This window comes from Takifugu rubripes, chromosome 7, assembly GCF_901000725.2.
Source record: "Takifugu rubripes chromosome 7, fTakRub1.2, whole genome shotgun sequence".
Classification (NCBI taxonomy): domain Eukaryota; kingdom Metazoa; phylum Chordata; class Actinopteri; order Tetraodontiformes; family Tetraodontidae; genus Takifugu; species Takifugu rubripes.
The window spans coordinates 12108069-12126612 of NC_042291.1; the positions used below are offsets into that span (position 1 = coordinate 12108069).

General features: G+C 50.4%; 1 protein-coding gene across 2 annotated transcripts in view; it reads right to left on the bottom strand.

The window, feature by feature from the left end:
- The window catches only part of ptprub (protein tyrosine phosphatase receptor type Ub), a 100895-nt gene that overhangs the window by 42553 nt on the left and 39798 nt on the right, over positions 1 to 18544 (bottom strand). For both annotated transcript variants that reach the window (XM_029838485.1, XM_011605552.2), the window contains exon 3: positions 5923 to 6194. In XM_029838485.1, the coding sequence (XP_029694345.1) occupies positions 5923 to 6194 (272 nt within the window). The remainder of the gene's footprint in view (positions 1 to 5922; positions 6195 to 18544) is intronic.

Sequence of the window (18544 nt, forward strand, 5' to 3'; positions counted from 1 at the left end):
CCCCCGGCCCAACGATTACCACCCAGTTCCCATCAGAGGGGTTTATCTTTCCCCGGAAACCCACGATTCCCCTTCAGGCACGCCTGCTTTTTTACGCCCGTGGATCCGTTCGTTTTTGCTCCTCAATGGAACGCGATCAATATAACGCTCAGTATGCAAAAATGTACAGCTAACTTCAGCTTAAGCGGGTAACGGTTGTCCCAGTATAAACACGTGGGAATGTGGCCATTTCTGTTCTGTCTTTGAGTCTTTCTGAGTGGTCGCGTCATTTTCTGATCCACCTAAAACGCCACAGACCAAAAAAATATTCACTAGCAAGCTAGTTTATTAGCAACTGAGACGGGACAGAGTGTCTCTCAACTGTCACAAAGATAAACTCCAGTTCCTTGCCCATCTTCCTTGACCTTTCAATCCGGTTATGCTAGCTAAACCAAGATGTGATCAGGCCAACATGTTTCCATACGCCCGTCCTAGTCTGATATAATTCATTGGTGTGTCATGTAAAAGGTTTTATTTAAACTGCCCACTCTTCCTGCACAACAGCTCATTCCTCTTTTGCCGTCCTTTTCTGCTCTTAACTTTGAAACTCCTGAGGTGACGACCTACCCGACACGCACATCGCTGGCGTTGGTTGGCCAGACAACCTTACAAACAAGGGATGTCTTCCAGCGGAACAAAACTCCTGGAGACCAAGGGCTTCTGCCTTCATTGAAGGCCAAACAGCGCGTCTCTCAGCGTGGTACACCGAAGCTGCCGTGCATGATAATGCAGCTTATTATCTGGGTTTGAATGATTCCGCTAACCTCTGTGATGAACTTTCAAGGGGGAAAAAAAAGCCACTTGGGAATATAGGAGAGAAAAACTGAAGTTCTTTGAACACCATCAGTTTCCTTTCACGACGCTGCAGATCTTCAGGCTTCAAAAAGTCCAAGAGCTTATCCAAAGATAAGGCCGTGTCTATACTATTATCTCCTCGGTGATAACATGGTTGAAGGCTGAGGGCTGATGGGGAAGCAGGTCTTGTAAAGATATATTCTCTTTTTGATAAAGACCTTTTTTAAAAAAAAACAAAAGTCAAACTTCTCCTCAGAAAACTTCAAGTTTCCTCAGACTTTAAACCGCGAGGAGCCTCTGCCTCACCCCCCCTCCCACCTACAAACTGCTGATATTTGCAGACATCATTTCAAATTGTTCCGCCTCTCAAAAACATCTTCAGGGCCTCAGTGTGGAGCTTCAGCCCGCCGCAGTCAGCAGGACATTGCCCCCCTCCCTGAGCCTGGACAGGAAGACTGAGATTATGGTAACAATCGGTGTGTGGGACACACAACCAGGAAGGCTGCAGCTCCAACGGGGCGTGATGGGATGTGAGGAGGCTGGGGTCAGCTAAATAAAAATGGGTGAGAAATGTGTGAGAGCAGGAGGGAGCTGCTGGACGACCCTGCTCTCCCCAGGCTCAGGGAGGAAGACTGAGGCTAATCTGCCGTCAGCTTTCAGGTGGTTTCATAGATCTCCTCTCATTTCGCTCCATCTCCCACCTCCCTCCTCTTCAGCTCTATTTTTGTTGCCAGAACCGTTTTCCTGCTCCTGTGCTACAAACATCGACACCGTAGATACTGTAGCAGCACAAATTTGGCCACGCTAAGCAGACCAAAGTCTGGGCAAATATCAGAATTAGCCCAGTTCACTGGTTAATGTTAAAGGAGGAAACTCATGAAAAGTGTCTCATTCTGAGTTGTGATCAGCATAAGAACTCCATAAAATCTTGATTCCGGGTTCTATGACTATTAAAAACAGACATCCGGAGTGTTTGTTTCAGTAAACAATGTGCCCAGATTTTTTATTTAAAGCCACTTTTCAATTGTTCCATATGCATGAACCTTATTAGAACGAATGGCTAATTTATTTCTGAAATATAAAAAATGCAGAAACTGTCTTCTGTGGGGGGAGGGGGGGACACATGGTGATTTATGACCGATATAAAATGCACATTAGTATATTATATTACATTAGCCTGAGATATTGGCTCTTAGAGCAATTTTAATGTATACGAATAGCAGAAGGATTTATTTGCTCTGTAACAAGCAGCTTTTCCATCTTTGCAGCAGTCAGGAGACACTGGTAGACAGAGGATGGATGGATGGATGGATGGATGGGTGGGTGGGTGGGTGGAGGGATGGAGGGAGGGATGAGGGAGGGATGGATGGATGGATGGATGATGGAGGGAGGGAGGGAGGGAGGGAGGGAGGGATGGATGGATGGATGAATGGATGGGTGGGTGGGTGGGTGGAGGGATGGATGGAGGGAGGGAGGGATGGATGGATGGATGGATGGATGGGTGGGTGGGTGGGTGGAGGGATGGATGGAGGGAGGGAGGGAGGGATGGATGGATGGATGATGGAGGGAGGGAGGGAGGGATGATGGATGGATGGATGGATGGGTGGATGGATGGATGGGTGGGTGGGTGGAGGGAGGGAGGGAGGGAGGGAGGGATGGATGATGGAGGGAGGGAGGGAGGGATGGGTGGAGGGAGGGAGGGAAGGAGGGAGGGAGGGATGGATGGATGGGTGGAGGGAGGGAGGGAAGGATGGGTGGATGGATGGAGGGAAGGAAGGAGGGAGGGAGGGAGAGATGGAAGGAGGGAGGGAGGGAGGGAAGGGTGGAGGGAGGGAGGGAAGGAGGGAGGGAAGAAGGGATGGATGGATGGGTGGATGGAGGGAGGGATGGATGGATGGAGGGATGGGTGGAGGGATGGATGGATGGATGGGTAAGTGGGTGGGTGGGTGGGTGGAGGGATGGATGATGGATGGGTGGATGGATGGATGGATGGAGGGATGGATGGATGGATGGAGGGATGATGGATGGATGGATGGATGGATGGATGGATGGATGGAGGGATGATGGATGGCTGGATGGAGGGATGGTGGATGGATGGATGGATGGATGGATGGATGGGTGGATGGATGGATGGATGGATGGATGGATGGATGGAGGGATGATGGATGGGTGGAGGGATGGATGGATGGATGGATGGATGGATGGGTGGATGGATGGATGGATGGATGGATGGATGGGTGGATGGATGGATGGATGGATGATGGATGGGTGGAGGGATGGATGGATGGATGATGGATGGGTGGAGGGATGGATGGATGGATGGATGGATGGAGGGATGGATGGATGGATGGATGGATGGATGGAGGGATGGATGGATGGATGGATGGATGGATGGATGGATGGATGGAGGCTTCAGTCTGCCTGCTGATATTAGTTTCCACTAATGGATGAATTCAGTTTAATTCAATTTAACGTTATTTCTGATGGTGCTTAACAGGAAGAAACCTTGAGCAGGACCCGGCTCCTATGGGAGGCTGACCCTCCAGCTGATGTCCTGCTGGGGTCTGGAAGAGGAGAGAGAGGGGGGTATAAGGCCGCGGGGAAGGAGGGCCTGCACAGGAAGGTGACGTGGTGGAGGCGGCACCAGGAAGCTGCGACGCTCGCTGGGGGAGGACGGAGACACTTTAACCTCAGAGCTGCTGACGTTCTCGTTAGTCTTTCAACGCAGACTCCTCAGCTGCTTTATTAAGGAACAGGAAAAAAGAGCCAATTTGCACAGGAGCGGCGTTCCAAACAGAGCTCATCACATCCATAATATCATCACGCTGACGTCTGAAGGTGACAGAGCAAAGAGGAGGATACAGATAACAACCTTAATATTTGATAACAAGGTCTGCGGGTACTTCAAACACCGATGCGAGGCGTCTGAGCGCACGTGAGCACGCACGGCGCCCTCCAGCAGCTCATCTTAAGGTGAGTCTTCCGCACGACTCCCGGGGAGGCGCCGCGCTCGCTCGTCAAGCCTGATGTTGCTAAAAGGGCGGCGAGGCCGACGTTTCCGAGAGGAAACAAAATCGTTCGCTGATGAGAAAAGTCAGGCTCTCTGCAGCCGGCGGGTTGGTTCACGTTTGGGGTTATTAGAAAATTGATTTGCTCGTGATAATTTCCTCCAACTTTGACATTTCCGGGATTCGAACATCGACCGCGGCCGCCACGCAACACGCTGCGTTTGGTTATAGCTGCGGATCAAACAACCCTGACAGGGATCCGACATTTGCTGTGGATAAAAAACTCACCTGAACTCCAGGAAAGGAAGAATTCAGCCCCCCCTCACACACACACACACACACACACACACACACACACACATACCTTCCCCGTCTGCTCCGGGGCAGAGGAACAGACTCCCCAGGGATTAGCTATATGAGCAGTGGTACATGTGGCGCCGAGGGGGCACTTAGCGTTGCCCTTTTTTTGCCTCCGACAAGAGTTAAAGCGAACGGGAACGCTTCCCCGGATTTTCGGATGCCCGCTGACCAAACTGGGCCCAATAAAGACACGTGCCGCCTCTGACGGCCAATAACAATCGAGCATCGCTTTAATCTGCTGTGTTGGAGATGTTTCATGATGCTACGTCAGTCATGGGGCGCATCTCCAGCTGCTTTTACCACCTTCGCCCATGAGCCTGTGATAAAACTCCCCCTCCTGACGGAGGCCTGTGATTGGCTGCCACCGTGACTCCCCCCGCGAGGTCGCCCGCGGTCGTCCACGGTTACCGGCGTGTTTACAGAAATATATGGCAGGACGGAGAATAAAAAAACGGAAGGTTTGAACACGAATTCAACACTTCACGTTAAAGATGTGAAGAATGTAAAACGACAGAAGTTATTTGTTTTACGCCCCGGCTGATATCATTATCTCGGGTTCCCGCTCGTTAGCGGGACGAGGAGCTGCCACCAGCGCTAGTTAGCAAAGCTCGTAATCCTTCTGATTTGTCAGCCTCGGTGCTTCTTATCTCCCCAATAAATCGAGCCGCTATCTGCAGCTTAATGGGTTCCCCGCACGCGGGGTTGTTTCCGAGGGTATTTCTTTAAAACCGAGAAGCTCCTTCAGCCACGTCCTCCTTTCCTCCTTATCAGGAACCATGTTTGAGGTGACATTTTTGGATAACTGCCGGCCGCGGTTAATCAATTAAAGACATTCTATGACTAAAATCACTTTGAATTTTAACCTTTTTCTTTAAAGGGGAACGGGGATGTTTTGACCACTTTACGCTCATTAGCTTAAGTCACCTTAAGCATCGGCGCTCTGCCAGCATATTGCTGCAAACGAAGCATCCTGAACATGAGACGTTTACGCTGAAACGCATTTTTACCTCAGAAAAAGCTCCACGTGAGGCCGAGCACGACGCTGCAGCATAATAATGGGAAGGAAACAAAGCAGAGAGAAGCTGTCGCTCCCGATCCTGTGAGTCTGTTTCAGCTCCGACTGTTTCTCCTCAGATACGTCAAACAGGGTCGTCCCACATCTGCACCCCCTCCAGATGTTTACAAAGCGCTATTATTTACATAGTGAAGGTCGGATCTTGCGGGGCTTTGCAGAACGCAATTACATCGCAGAGATTGACACGTCCCGGTAAAACGCACACTACTCAACTTAATTGCTTTTCGACAGCTATGCGGCGAGTGCAGAAAATAAGAAATTGGATTAATAGATTTATACCCTCGCGCTCACCTGACTGAGCCGTCTGTGGCGGCGACAATAGGGCAAAGACGGCTGAAGACGCCGGCCCGGCGGAAGGAATCTGGTACCACCCCACCCCCGCCGCGAGCATTCGCTACTCTCCCGGGGGAATCGATGTTAATTAAACTGCAAAAGCAAGTAATTAACACCGGATTCACCTCCGGGCTGAAGTGAGTGTTGATCACCACAGTCTGTGTTACGGTATACAGGTGATCCGTCAAAGGCTTCGCGGATCGTTGTCGGGAAAATGAAACCCTTGTCGCTCGATACCGGAATGTCAGAGAGGGGAGGACGTACATCAGAACTCATGAACTCAGCACCTGATGGAGGATAAACATGGACTACCTGGTACTCATTGGGCCAGAAGGTGCTGACGGCCAGCTCCACCTGGTGCCACTGTTTGGCGTGCGAGCCGGACGTGTTCCAGACGGGAATGCCGAGGGGACCGCCGTTGACTCGCACGTATGCCCGCAGCGCCCCCGGACTGTGGCCGTCGCGGCTGTACAGGAAGTAGCTGAACTGGATGCAGTGGGTGTCGTTCTCGCTCATGGGCTGCAGCAGGAGCTGGGCCCGGTGGCCCACGGCATGCTGGGAGGAGTTCACCAGCATGTAGGAACCTGGAGAGACAGAGGAACAGGTCAGAGTTCAAAGGTCATCGAGGGCTCAGAGCAGACCGGTGTCGTGCGTTACTGTAATGATTCATCTTCAGCCACCAATCAAGAAAAAGCCTTTAGTTGGACACCTGGAAATATATATATTTATAATAATAATATATATTTATAATAAATTGAGTTCCCTATAGAGCGACAGAGAAATCCAAGCAACAAAGCTTTTCATGGATCCTGTATTTCAGGAAGAATCAAATCGATTTTTAACCACTTTAGCAGGTGCAACAGACAAAGAAATGCATACAATCAATAAGAGGAAACAAAACTAACCATTACTGAATAAAAGGGGTGGAGAACGATTGTGCAGGACAAAGAAGTGACGTCAGATTTCTCTCTACAAGGTGACGCCGAGTTGGAAAACAAGATTCATGAAGCCCTCCGAGCATCCTGTAATTAGAACAGAATGACCCTTTTGCCCTTTGCCTCACATCTGTCCTGCCTGGAATCTGTGCCCGCTAACGCGATTAGCGCGGCGTTGTGGGGAGACCTTCCTGTGCACTCGCGTCGCCGAGCCTGTTGCCAAGGTCTCTCTATCAGACACGAGCCCCCCGGGACCAGACGGTCGCAGTCCTGGCGCCTGGTGTCTTGGAGGCATTTATACTGAGCTGGACAGAACAGCCTGTAAATATTGAAATTCCAGACAGAGAAGGAATCCTGTACATCCCACACGGACTAGATTTCCACTGGGAATATAAGCACAAAGACAGCCTTGCTGCTTTAGTTAGTTATGCTATTATTTTTAGCCATAATGAAAATGGCTCACAGAACTCGATTGCTTATTCACCAAAGACTTTTTTTTCCTCCTTAATAAATGCAGAATATTTCCTGGCTGCTCCATTTTAACTGATCTGCTCTCTATGTTTAGCTAGCATGCTAAAATGACGTTCCAAATGCTTGGCTTAACTAGCATCGTGTCATGATTTAAGAGATCCAAGACAATAAGTGAACAAGAGATGTTTTAGATTTTAAGAAAGCTCAAGCTTTTTTTGAGACTTGATTTAAGAAAAAATGAACAGTCGTGCCGGAGAATCCATATATGAGCTCGGCTAATCGTTGTTGCTACTGTTGGAATGTGATCATGCAAATAAGGAAAATCACCCAAACCCTGTGTTTACCCAGAGACGTTTAATATTGAAGCTCTTGAGCCAGATTGTCCAGGACATCAGAGAAGCGTCTGTGGTCAGCAGCTGCAGGCTAAAGTGAAGCTTTGCTGCCAGACCTGGTCCCTCTCCAGCTCTGTCAAAAGCCCCAGATTTGTGTCCCGTCCTGGACTCAACATCTCGCCACTCTCATTACAATAACAGTTCAGTGCTGCTGTCTTCTGTCCAACACGCGCAGATGTTAACGCCTCTCTGTTGACTTTGCTACTCTAGCGCCGCGCCGAGAGAGGTTCCGCTGCCCTCCAACCTTCGGGATTCAGCTGGAAGCCGGACGCCGTCGCGTGTTTAATGAGGCCGCTCCCGACGGCACCTGAGGTTTGGAAATGTATTCAAACGAAACACGTCTCCCAACCAAACCGAGGCCCTCCAGGACACCTTTGGCAGCACCCCTCCCCCATCAGAGATCTTCTATGGTCAGCGACCTAATTGAAGTCCTGGATTCGGAGTGTAACTTCACTCAAACGGTCCAGTTGGCTGCGGTGCGCACGCCATCCAGCCTTATATAAAGCTTAGATGCTATTAACTGCAATAATCATCAGCATTTAACCAACGTGAAGGAACTTGAGACCGAGGGCCACTGACATTTAATTCTATTCTAATAAGATGTTCTTAATCAAGCTTCCATGGCAAATTTAATCGGCCTTTTGTTCTCCATCAGTGAAGCACAATTGAGAACATGAACGCAACAGTAAAATGCTTTTTTCTGTCAACTGGAGTTAAAAGTGAAAGAACTTGTTTAAAGAGATGCAACGATGCCACTTTTATCACAAAAATTCAAGGTGGTGGGATAAACGTGGAGGATTTTTTTCCTCTCTTTAATAGAAGGAATGCAGTGCGCGACTATTCAGCTGCCGAGTCCTTTCTGACTCCCACCCGTTCATTCATCATGACGGCCGTATAAGAAGAAATGAGTCCTTATGGCTCGGACTGGAATCTGTCCTTCACACATGGAAGAACAGACGCTCGGAACAAATCCACCTCTGACGCCTATACGAGAGTAGGTCCCTCCATCTGACCGTCCCTTATGTCTCATAAATCTGACGCCATTTATCATATTAAACATGCAATTACTGAGCATATGTTGATCTGTTTGTCTTATTCATCTTATTAACAGCTGCTGATTCACCTCCTTCCTTTCAAGGCCTTGAGGATCTCCTTACCAGATCAAAAACTGCAAATTACCGAGGGAGGATAGCAAATTAGCTTCTGTTTTCCTTTACTTTTAGCCAGACGTTGTCGTGTTTAGAGCTCCAGTGTGAGACACAAACGCGCGCCTGCATGACAGCCAGGTCCCTCGCTGATATATATACGCTGAGGCCCCGTGAAATCTGATAAAAGTTCCATCCATCCCCTGCTGCCCCTCCCAAGGGCAAAAGAACAGCTGTAATAAGATTGAGACCGATGCAGGACATCATAATTCATACGCGACACCGCTGAACTGAAGCCTGGACGCTGTGACGGCCGCAACGCACAACAGAAAAAGAATTACGCAGACAAAGAAGAAGTCAGACAATAACTGAAGGTTAAAGCACCAAAGCTTCAGATTTTCAAGGCCACAGCCAAGTCAATGCACATAAACATGGAGTCGGAGCGGACAAACACACAAACAAACGGCATTAATGGGCGCAGAAGCCTTCAGGACACGCCCTTGACTCCGCCCTGCCTTCAGGACACGCCTTCGACCCCGCCCTGCCTTCAGGACACGCCCTTGACCCCGCCCTGCCTTCAGGACATGCCCTTGACCCCGCCCTGCCTTCAGGACATGCCCTTGACCCCGCCCTGCATTCAGGACACGCCTTTGGCTCTGCCCTGCCCTCGGGACATGCCCCTGACTCCGCCCTGCCCCCAAGACACACCCTTGACTCCGCCCACCACCTCTCTGCTGATGTCCCAGCTCTCAGCACAATGGCCACTGACGCCGAGCTCTTCTGGTGCCTCCGTTCTGCGCTCCGTTAGCAGAAGCTCGAGTGGAATTTCAGACTGAGTCGGGGGGGCTCTGCTGCCGGCCGCCGTAATCTCCATTGGCACTAAAACTCCATCCGCTCGAACCTCCTTTCAAATGTAAAACTAGCTCAGCATGTAGCCACAACGGTGAAAAACAACAAGAGCTTCGGGGTTTAGGTTAGAAAATAAGTCTCCAATGGAGGAGTTGATGGAAGGACACCTGATGAGAGGATGGACACGTTCCTTCCCTAATGGAAAAGCTCACACGGGGACAGTCCAGTAATTAAAACATCAGGCAAACTAATCGACTTATCACAATGACAGCCAATGACAGCGGTCCTGCTAAGAGCTGCAGTGGGCTCGCCCCCCCTCAAAAACAAACTTCCCCCACCCTCCACGGCTCATGAGAGAGATGCTAACGCTTTATTTAAATTACAGGCCTTTTCCTCTCTCCTTGTCTTCCTTTACGCCACCTCTAATTATACTTTTGTTTGCAATTACCTGTCTGGAGCGTTGATCGCGGTCGTTATCGGTCTCGCTCATAATAGCGCCGAGAGGCTTAAGAAGCATTCTGCAAGGTATCAACCAATTAGAGACCTTTAATTAATGTTTAAGGGTCTTTCCAAGGTTCCTTTCCAAGTAGCAAAACCAAAAATTGAAAAAATGTGGGAACAGTCTCTAATGCCGGATGTCACTTTTGCCCCGCAGTCGCTCCGGCTGAAGGTGTGAAAGCTGAGTTACTTACTCCCCCCCCCCCCCCCGTTGTCTTCCCTCTGTATCATTTTTCATTATCACCGGCGTCATCATCCGTCAAGTGGCCGAAGCCACGTTTCAAATGTATTCAAAGCAGACAAACAGAGGGTATCGACGTCCTCCGTCCTCAAACTCCGCCTTCCCGTCCGGACGCATCGCCCCTGTCCGACCGTTCATCCATTCACGGTGACACCTCCTCCGTCATTTGTTCGGTTCAAATGTTACCGACCCAACACCACATCAATCTGGATTTTAAAAGCCTCCTTGCTTTGTTGGCTGCCTCCTTTTAATCTGGGCCGGGTCGAGCTCCAGATGAGCGGGCGATTTCTGGCCGGGCCGACCCGCGGCGACCTCTTCAAACAAGTGTGTGTTTTGAGACCCGGATCATGTCCACAAAGATGTTTGCAAAAGTCTGCATCTTGATCCTGGCTGCACCTCTGCGGCGTTGACGCGGTTTATTTCCTTATCGCGCTTCCTCCTGCTCTTCCTATTCTCTCCCGCGGCGACCTTGACGCTCTCGGACACGTTATCGAGCGCGAGCAGGTGAAAAACACGAGGCGGCTCCGCGGCTTTCAGGCTCGGCCGCGGGCGGGTGAGGAGCCTCCGTCTTTCCAGAGCAACGGCAACGGGAGGGGAATGAGCCTGATTCAGAGTAACGTTCAGGAAAACACACACGGGCGCTCCGAATGTGCCTGGCGGCGTTGGACAGCGATACAGCCGCGTCAGCAACCTCTTTTCCGAGGAGAGAAGGAGGGAAAGGTGCATTATGCTGACCTTTCAGACTGTCCTCCAGGCAGTGCAGAGATCTTCCCAGGAGAGGACGTATGAAAGCAGACAGCGGGGGGACGATACGGTCTGTGTGGACACGCTCAACGTTAGCGCGCGAAGAGAGATGAGTACAGGTGAGGACAGTATTAGTTTATGGTGACCGGCAATAATCTTCCGGAAACGACTCCCTGGTTCCGTCATTAGCCGCGCCCTCTGTAGAGAACCAGATGGCTTTATTGTACCTGGACAGCCGCGGGGCACAGGACGTCCCCACTTTAATACTCTGACTGCAGATTCACACATTCTGCATCAGTAAGTCGCCGTAAATTTGTGCTCGCGCATCAAGCCCGCGTGGGAGGAATCATACAGAATTAGCCAAATTATTTCCCAGTTGCGCACGGATGAGGTCCCATCATCTTTCCTAGAAAGCACAGGCAGACTAAGGTGGTGTCAGGCGGACCCGAAGAGCGCCCTCGCACGCCTCCCATGGAGTTCACCGATACCTGCAGCATCCCACCGACGTGGCGATAAGATGACCCGAGAGGGGGGCTCATAAGGTTGGGGTGTAATCAACCGTGTGCAAAGGCTACAACCTCCATCACAGGAGGGCGAGCCAGATAAGTGAGAGGCCCGGATTAATTTCTGCCTCCGTTCGGGCTGTGACGAGAAAAGTAGGCGCTGGCGAATGAATCATGTATCAGCATTAGCGCTGTGGTCAGAGTGCAGGCCTGCGCCGATGTTCTACAAAATGAATATGTCAAAGGGGCCCCGGGGGCAGCAAGGAACCCCGTGTAGCAGATTGTGCCCTAAATTAACCACGCGATAATGAAAAGAGGAATGTGTCTAACGGGAATGAGAGGTTGGCGCTCGGACGTGCGTGTTTACACAAGTCAATACTTTATCAAATGGACATTTTATAGGTGCTATGGTTTATATCTAGGAGGTCAGTGTTAAGCAATGGGCGCAGCGGGCGCAGGAGAGCGCACGACCGGCGCTGGGAGAGAGTGAGTGCACGCGGAGGGAGAGAGCGGGACCCTGCTGCTGCCCCGCTCGGCTCCAGGGTGTTGCAGAAATCCATAAACATTGGCCTTTAGCACACAACAGCACTTTATCAACTAGCCATCGCCCTGAAACGAACGCCACACACCCCCCCACCCCTCCATGCGGCGCAATTAGCCGAGAGCTTCCACGACGCCAAATACAATACTGCTAAGTGCTGCACTTGGATGTGAGTTCAGAGGTTGGTCTTTTTTTTTCTTTTTTTAAAACTATCACCATCCGTCAGGGTCGATCGACAGGTTCTCCATGAAGGAAGTGAAATATCTGAGAGGCAACACTCAAACTTCCAAATCCTGACAACTATCTCATTCACGTTGTCTCCAACTGCTTCTTCGGACACAAATCTGCGCACACAAAGGAGACAATGGATGATTAACTCCACACACTCGTTAGCTAACATTCCCATATGTAATTATATGTTGCGTTACATTAGTCGCGGAGTGTTTGCTCCAGCCTGAACCATTGGCCCAAATGCACCTCATCCCAGTCCCATCCCGGCCAACAAACCTGGACATCCTGACCGGTGAACCCATTTAGCTCCGACCTTCTCTGCGGCGTGTGCTCTAAAACTCTACCTTAGCCTTAGCGACGACCTACTCTCCTCCCACCCGTCAACCGCCCCGGGAGGAGGAAGCGAAAATAGAACAAATTAATGGGCGCCATTATTTCATTTTGCGTAGGCACCTTTCATCCCAGGAGCTATATTTAGCGCCTCTGCACCCCAGGAGGCAGCTGGTTTGAAATGTTTCCACTAATTTTCCAAAAAGGCTCAGGGTCTTTTGGAATTGCTAAAGCCTAAAATGGTAGAAACGCTTCTAAATGAGTAAACAGAATGTATTTTATTTGTTTTTTCTGGATGACACTGATCCTGTCCTCCAGTGACAGGCTGGAATTCTGATGAGATTTATATTAGCTTCTTGTTATCAATGAATGATCCCATTAACAAGCCAGCATGGCGACATGCCCCCCGCGGTTAACTGAGCACCGTCTGGGAACAAGGGGCTCAGCCGTGTAACGGCAAGCGCTGGGGTCCGGTCGTCTCTCTCGACACAGAGGTAATGAGCTCGGACATGAATGACAGTCGGGGAAAAAATAGAAAAAAGCTCGCCTGGAGCCCAAAGCTGCACGCGTACCGACAGTGTTTGCAGTTGTTGACGCAGAACAAGTCTGCGTTGTAGGTTTTTAATTGTATTTGCTCCAGGCTGCCTGTAATTAAGGATATTAGCATTAGCGGCCGTAAATTAGCACAATAAGACATTTAAGGGAAACAATTCAACAACTAGTCATCAATTCATCTCATGCCTACACCTAATCTTGAAATGTGTTGCAGAGCGGCGTCGACAGCGAAAAGTGCCATGAGCACAAGTTTTAATAACTGCTTGACTCGACCGTCTCTACCCGCCCACGCATTTCCTCCCACAACAATTAAGACCCAGGAAATTCTGCCAGCTTCCACTTTTGTGGCTGTGGATGCAGCTATCGCGCGTTAGCGGTGAAAAAGCCACTGTGCAGATGGTTAAAGGATGTTTTCCTGTCTGCAAACGGCATGAATGGAGGGGGGGGGGGGGGCAATAGCAGTGGCATGTGGCAGGGTTGTACGGTTAAAAGCGGAGATTGGTCCAGTTGGAGAGATAAATGTGAGGCTGCTGCTCACGGACCCCGGACTCATCACCCTGACAGGCAGCACGCAGGGAAAAGATCCGCCCACCTCAGACGTGGAACGTTCTTGTGATTAACTGTCAATCCCCACCTGGCCTGTCTCAGCGGCACCTCTCGTTACCATGACAGCGACTGTCCCGCTGACCTTGGCCTGTACCGACGGCAACGCAGCAGATTTTTCTCCGGGAAATCACACGTGCGTGACCGACTCGGACAGGAGAAATGTGACAGGTGTGTTTAAAACAGAGCAGCAGAAATACAGCAGCGCCCAGGAAGAAGGGGGCTGACCCATTATTACGCACACTTCCTGCCGAACGCTACCAATCCCAGCACCGCCACAGTCCAGAACGCCCCCGGTGGGTTTGGGTCGATCCCAGAAGAACCTGGAAACTCACCACATCGAGCTGCAGGAGCAGATCAGGCTTCCCTTGCTAACTGTGAGGTCGCCGTGTCTGTTTTTAGTGGAAACTTGAGGTTAATTGTGCAAAATAAAGACGAATTAAAAGCGTGGCCCGGTTCCGCCACCCAGCCCCTGCTGGATAACATTAAAACCTCCCGCGCTGCGGGAAGACCAAATGCCACCAGTGGAAACATTAACGCAGGCGGAATAAACCCTTTCGGGCTGAGGCTGCTTCCACCGAAGCCCTTATCCAGAAGAATAATGCGCCCCGCTGCATGACAAATACCACAGAGGAAGAGCTTCACGCACGAGGGACAGTCTGACCTGGCCTTTAATCACCTCCCAGCCCAGCACTCAGGAGAAATACAAGGACCAGGTCCAAAGTGTTACACTAGTGGGTGGAATTAATGGTGCTGCTGCTGGTATGCAGATCAGGCAGATCGGGAATTTATCACTTGTGTTGATGTATCTTATGCAAATAAACAGACGCAGCGAAATGCCAGAGCTCGGCTGTCACGCCGTGAGAAATGTCCTTCGTCCGAGAACAAACACCTGCGAAGCGTCTCGGCGGCTCCATAATGGAAATGAATGCCACGGAAGGTGCGTTGAGTAATTATGCCGCCACGCTTAAAACAATGGATGCAACATTTACTTTCATATCAGCGACAGCTTTTTTTTCCTCCGCGGCTGAAAAATCACATCCTGGGCACAAAAGCGCGGCAGAGCCAGACGGGGCTTATATTGTCCGTCGTCCACATCTTGGCATGAGAGGCACCTCTTTCTTTTCTGTTCTTTAACGTCCCATCGATTATCTGCCGGCTGAGAGCGGACAACTTGCTCGCGAAGGGATCTCTTCCGCGGAAATATGGTGGAATTCACACTGCCGACTAGTGGTCAGGCGGTGTAACTGCAGCGTTAGGCAGAAGACAAACTTGCTGATGGGGTTTAAGCTAGTTAAGTTTAAATTAGGCAAAGATTTGTGGCCAGTTTTATTGTGGACCAGCGCTGTCTTGACAGTTAACTGTTGAAAAAGCAACACGCTGATGTAGCAAAAGAACAAAAACCCACAGAAATCAGCCGAAGCTGAAGTGGTGCAGTATCAGTACAAACCCTCCTATATGTATCAAACCAGCAGCATGTTTATCACACGAGATGATTCATTGCACTCAAACAAACTAAGTGATCAATTAACCTCGTCTCCACGGTTTTGGTGAGCAGTTATTTTTAAAATCCATTTTAGGATAAACAAAAAACACATGCAACAAAAGGCAGAAGCTTTTAGAAACTGCTCTTTAAACCTCTGCAGACGACTCGGACTCCATTTCCCACAGCCTGCCAGGGCTTTATCTCCTGCTTAAAAAGGATGGGAAACTGTCAACTGCCCAACTGTGAGGAGCAGCAGCGCGGCCATTAGGAACCGTGGAGACCGCTGCGCAGAGTTTGTGGGAGAGCGGCTCTGAACAGCCCTGCCAAGACCCGGCCTGAGGGAGCTCCGGCAGACTCGGGGCCCCGTTTCTGCCTCTCCTTTCAGGCCCAGCTCATCATCCAGTCTGTCGGCCGTCCACATTAAAGCCAGATAGACGGAGTCTCTTCTGTAGCCGCAGCCAAGATAGGCTCCAAAACATCTTTGAGTCACGAACACCTTTATTTGGCAACTCTGAACAGGCGCTCGGGCGCACATCGACCTTGTAGCTAACGTTTTAACCTGTTCTTCTCCAGTGTGCCAGACTTTAGTCCCCACAAAGAAAATATGCTGTTTTTTCTGTCTGAAATCAGTCAATCTTTCAAGCATATTTCACGCGTAAGGCTCTGGTGGAGGCGGAGTCCCAGACCGGCCACTGGAGGATCCCAGAGGGCCCCTGTGAGACTCACCTGAGGCTCCTGGGACAAAGACGAGGCTGCGCGCCGTCGAGACAAAAACTGCAAAAACAAATCTCCGTCTGCATGTCCGGGGAGGAGGAGACATTTGGCTGAGTCGCCCATCAAGTTTTGTGGGTCATAACAACAGCAGATTCACACTTCCTCCAGGGTTTTTGCGCCATATGCTCAAGTTTGCCTTTCCTTCCACTCGGTGCATAATAAGCTCTGACTCCACGAGGGCGCAGCGATGGGAAACGTCCCCCGCTTCCGCCGCGCTCTCTCCTCACTCAGCCGCTAAATTTGCTCCTCAGATTTCTGTTAGACAGTTTTAGTTTGACACGATAATTAAAACAAACCCAGAATGACGCTTTGCTAATGAGTGAGAGGAAGGTTTCCTGCCAACCGCCGGCTGGCATGCGTTGCCTTGACGACGCTGGAGGTCTTCGGAGACCAACCGTGTGTGTGCCTGGAACGCGGAGAGCGGCCTGAACATGTTTTTGTGGCGGCGGGACCCGCCAGGCTTCACAGAGGTCAGGTCTTTGCATTGCGTTGATGTGGGAGTGGCCTAAACGTGTGAGTGTACAGTGATATACACGAGAGCAGAAATAACATCTCCTGCAGGGTTTCCTTTGCGCGCCACAATCCCTCAAATGTAGCCCGCTCAGCAATTACACCGTCCCAGCCGCGGCCGATTCCGGGCCCTTTGAAGTGTGTTTCTGCTCCACTCGCTGGTGGAAGCGGTTGGACCCGCAGAAGCCCGTGGAAATAGGATTAGTCTGGTCCGGCTTCCTAATTAATTGTGGGGCTGTTTGGCTAATAAATCTCAGTTATCTGATGCAGTAATTGTCGCAGGAAATAGCATGACTCTGACCCAGCCTCTGGAATTTGAACCAGCCTGTAATCAAGCGTGGAGGGAATTCCCAGCTTTACTTACCTAATTTGATTTAAAAAGATAATGAATTTGCAGAAAAGGCTGCGCCTTTTTAGCCTGGCCCTTAATTAGCGGAGGCTCCATTTCCTTTCTTTATATTAAATAAGAAGCTGATTATTGAGGAAAAACTATTTTGAAAACAGGGTTTTGAAGAAACCTTGGAGGCCGCAGTGCTGAGTAGCTTAGGTTAAAGTTCTGGACACCCATGGACAGCACCAGCCCACAATGGTGTGTAAAGGTTTGGACAGGAGTGAGTGTGAGCAGGAGGCCAGTGATGCTCAGGATTACAACCAGCACGTCGTTATATTCTCATTACTGTTGGGAGATCTCAATAAGATAACATGAAGGACCATGAAAACGTGTGTGTGTGTGTGTGTGTGTCTGCCCCTTAAGAGGACTCAAACAAATTGGGTTAAACAATGTATGAACAACGCAGCTGTTTGTGGGAGCGTTTTTGCGGCAGCGTCGGGGGGTGGGGGTGGGGGGGTCCAGCTGAGCATCACTGTCCCCGCCACCTCAAAGAGAACACATCAGAAGACGAGGAGAGCGGCTTCACCTCCCCGCAGGAGCCATCTTAACCGCAAAGCCTTTGAAAATGCTTCCCTCAAGTTGGATCCGGAAAAGTCCCTGTTTTCTCTGCCGTGGGGGGGGGGGACGACACTATAAGCAAAGTGTGTTGAAAGAATATGAGTTTCGGCTGAAGTTATGATTACGGCGCCCTCTTATTTCTCCCTTTGGAGTGCCTGGCTCTCAGCGAGGTGACAGGGCGGCAGCCCACACAGCTGTGGGAGCTGGGGCTTCATAATTGTACTGTCACAATAAAACTGATGCACGGCTTCTGGGTATTTCCTTTATGGGTTTCGGTGCGAAAAGCTTCACAAAGTGACGCAGTGCTGGAGCTAATGATGTGTCAGCACCGACGTGCGTCGCGTCCTCATTCCCATCTTCTGGTTTTAATATCGGAGTTGTCCGAGAGGCCCAAATCGGCCGAGCCAACCTGGGACTGTCCTCCGAAAGAGCCGCTCGTCTCCGCGGAGACGGCCCTAAAGCCACCACCAGGTCGCCCCCGCTGCTGTTTCAGTTGTTGTTTTGAGGCTCCGAACACTGAATTTTCGGAGCAATTTCCAGGCATCCCGCTGGGGCTGGCGACAGCAGAAGACCGCCGCTGTTTTACGATATTCACACTCCGTGACTGCAGTCGGTATTTTCGGGGGGGGGGGGGCAGGGAATGTTCGTCAGAGGCAGTAAAACCAGTAATGACTGGAGCCGCGAAAGCGGATGTGAACGCAGGAATCCTACCGATGTCATAAAAGCACACAACCTAAAGAACGCCTCTCATTTTAGGGGCCGCCAAATGAACCATTTCAACACTTTCACACTGCCGAGGCAACGTTTGTAGCGACGCTAACAGTCGGGTCGCTCGGATGCAGCTAATTTCTCTTTAAATTCAGACTCCTCTTCAAGCCATCCACGAGTAATAACTTTCATCGGCTCCTGTGGAGAATAATAAAGTTTGCAAAAGCTCATTGTCGACACACCCAGTCTGGATAAAAGCTCAGAGATGGACGGCAAGCTAAATATGACAAGAGGGGGTTAGCGATCACCTCGTAGCAAGAAGGTTTGGAATCCCGCCCTGGGTTTCTCTTGAGCCACAGACCAAGCATGAAGCTCAAGGCAATTAGTGCCTCCAAATAGTCTCGAAGGGACTGGTGACCTGGCCCTCAGAGACACACCCCCGGGGCTGGGAATTATGGGGAGATTTTCA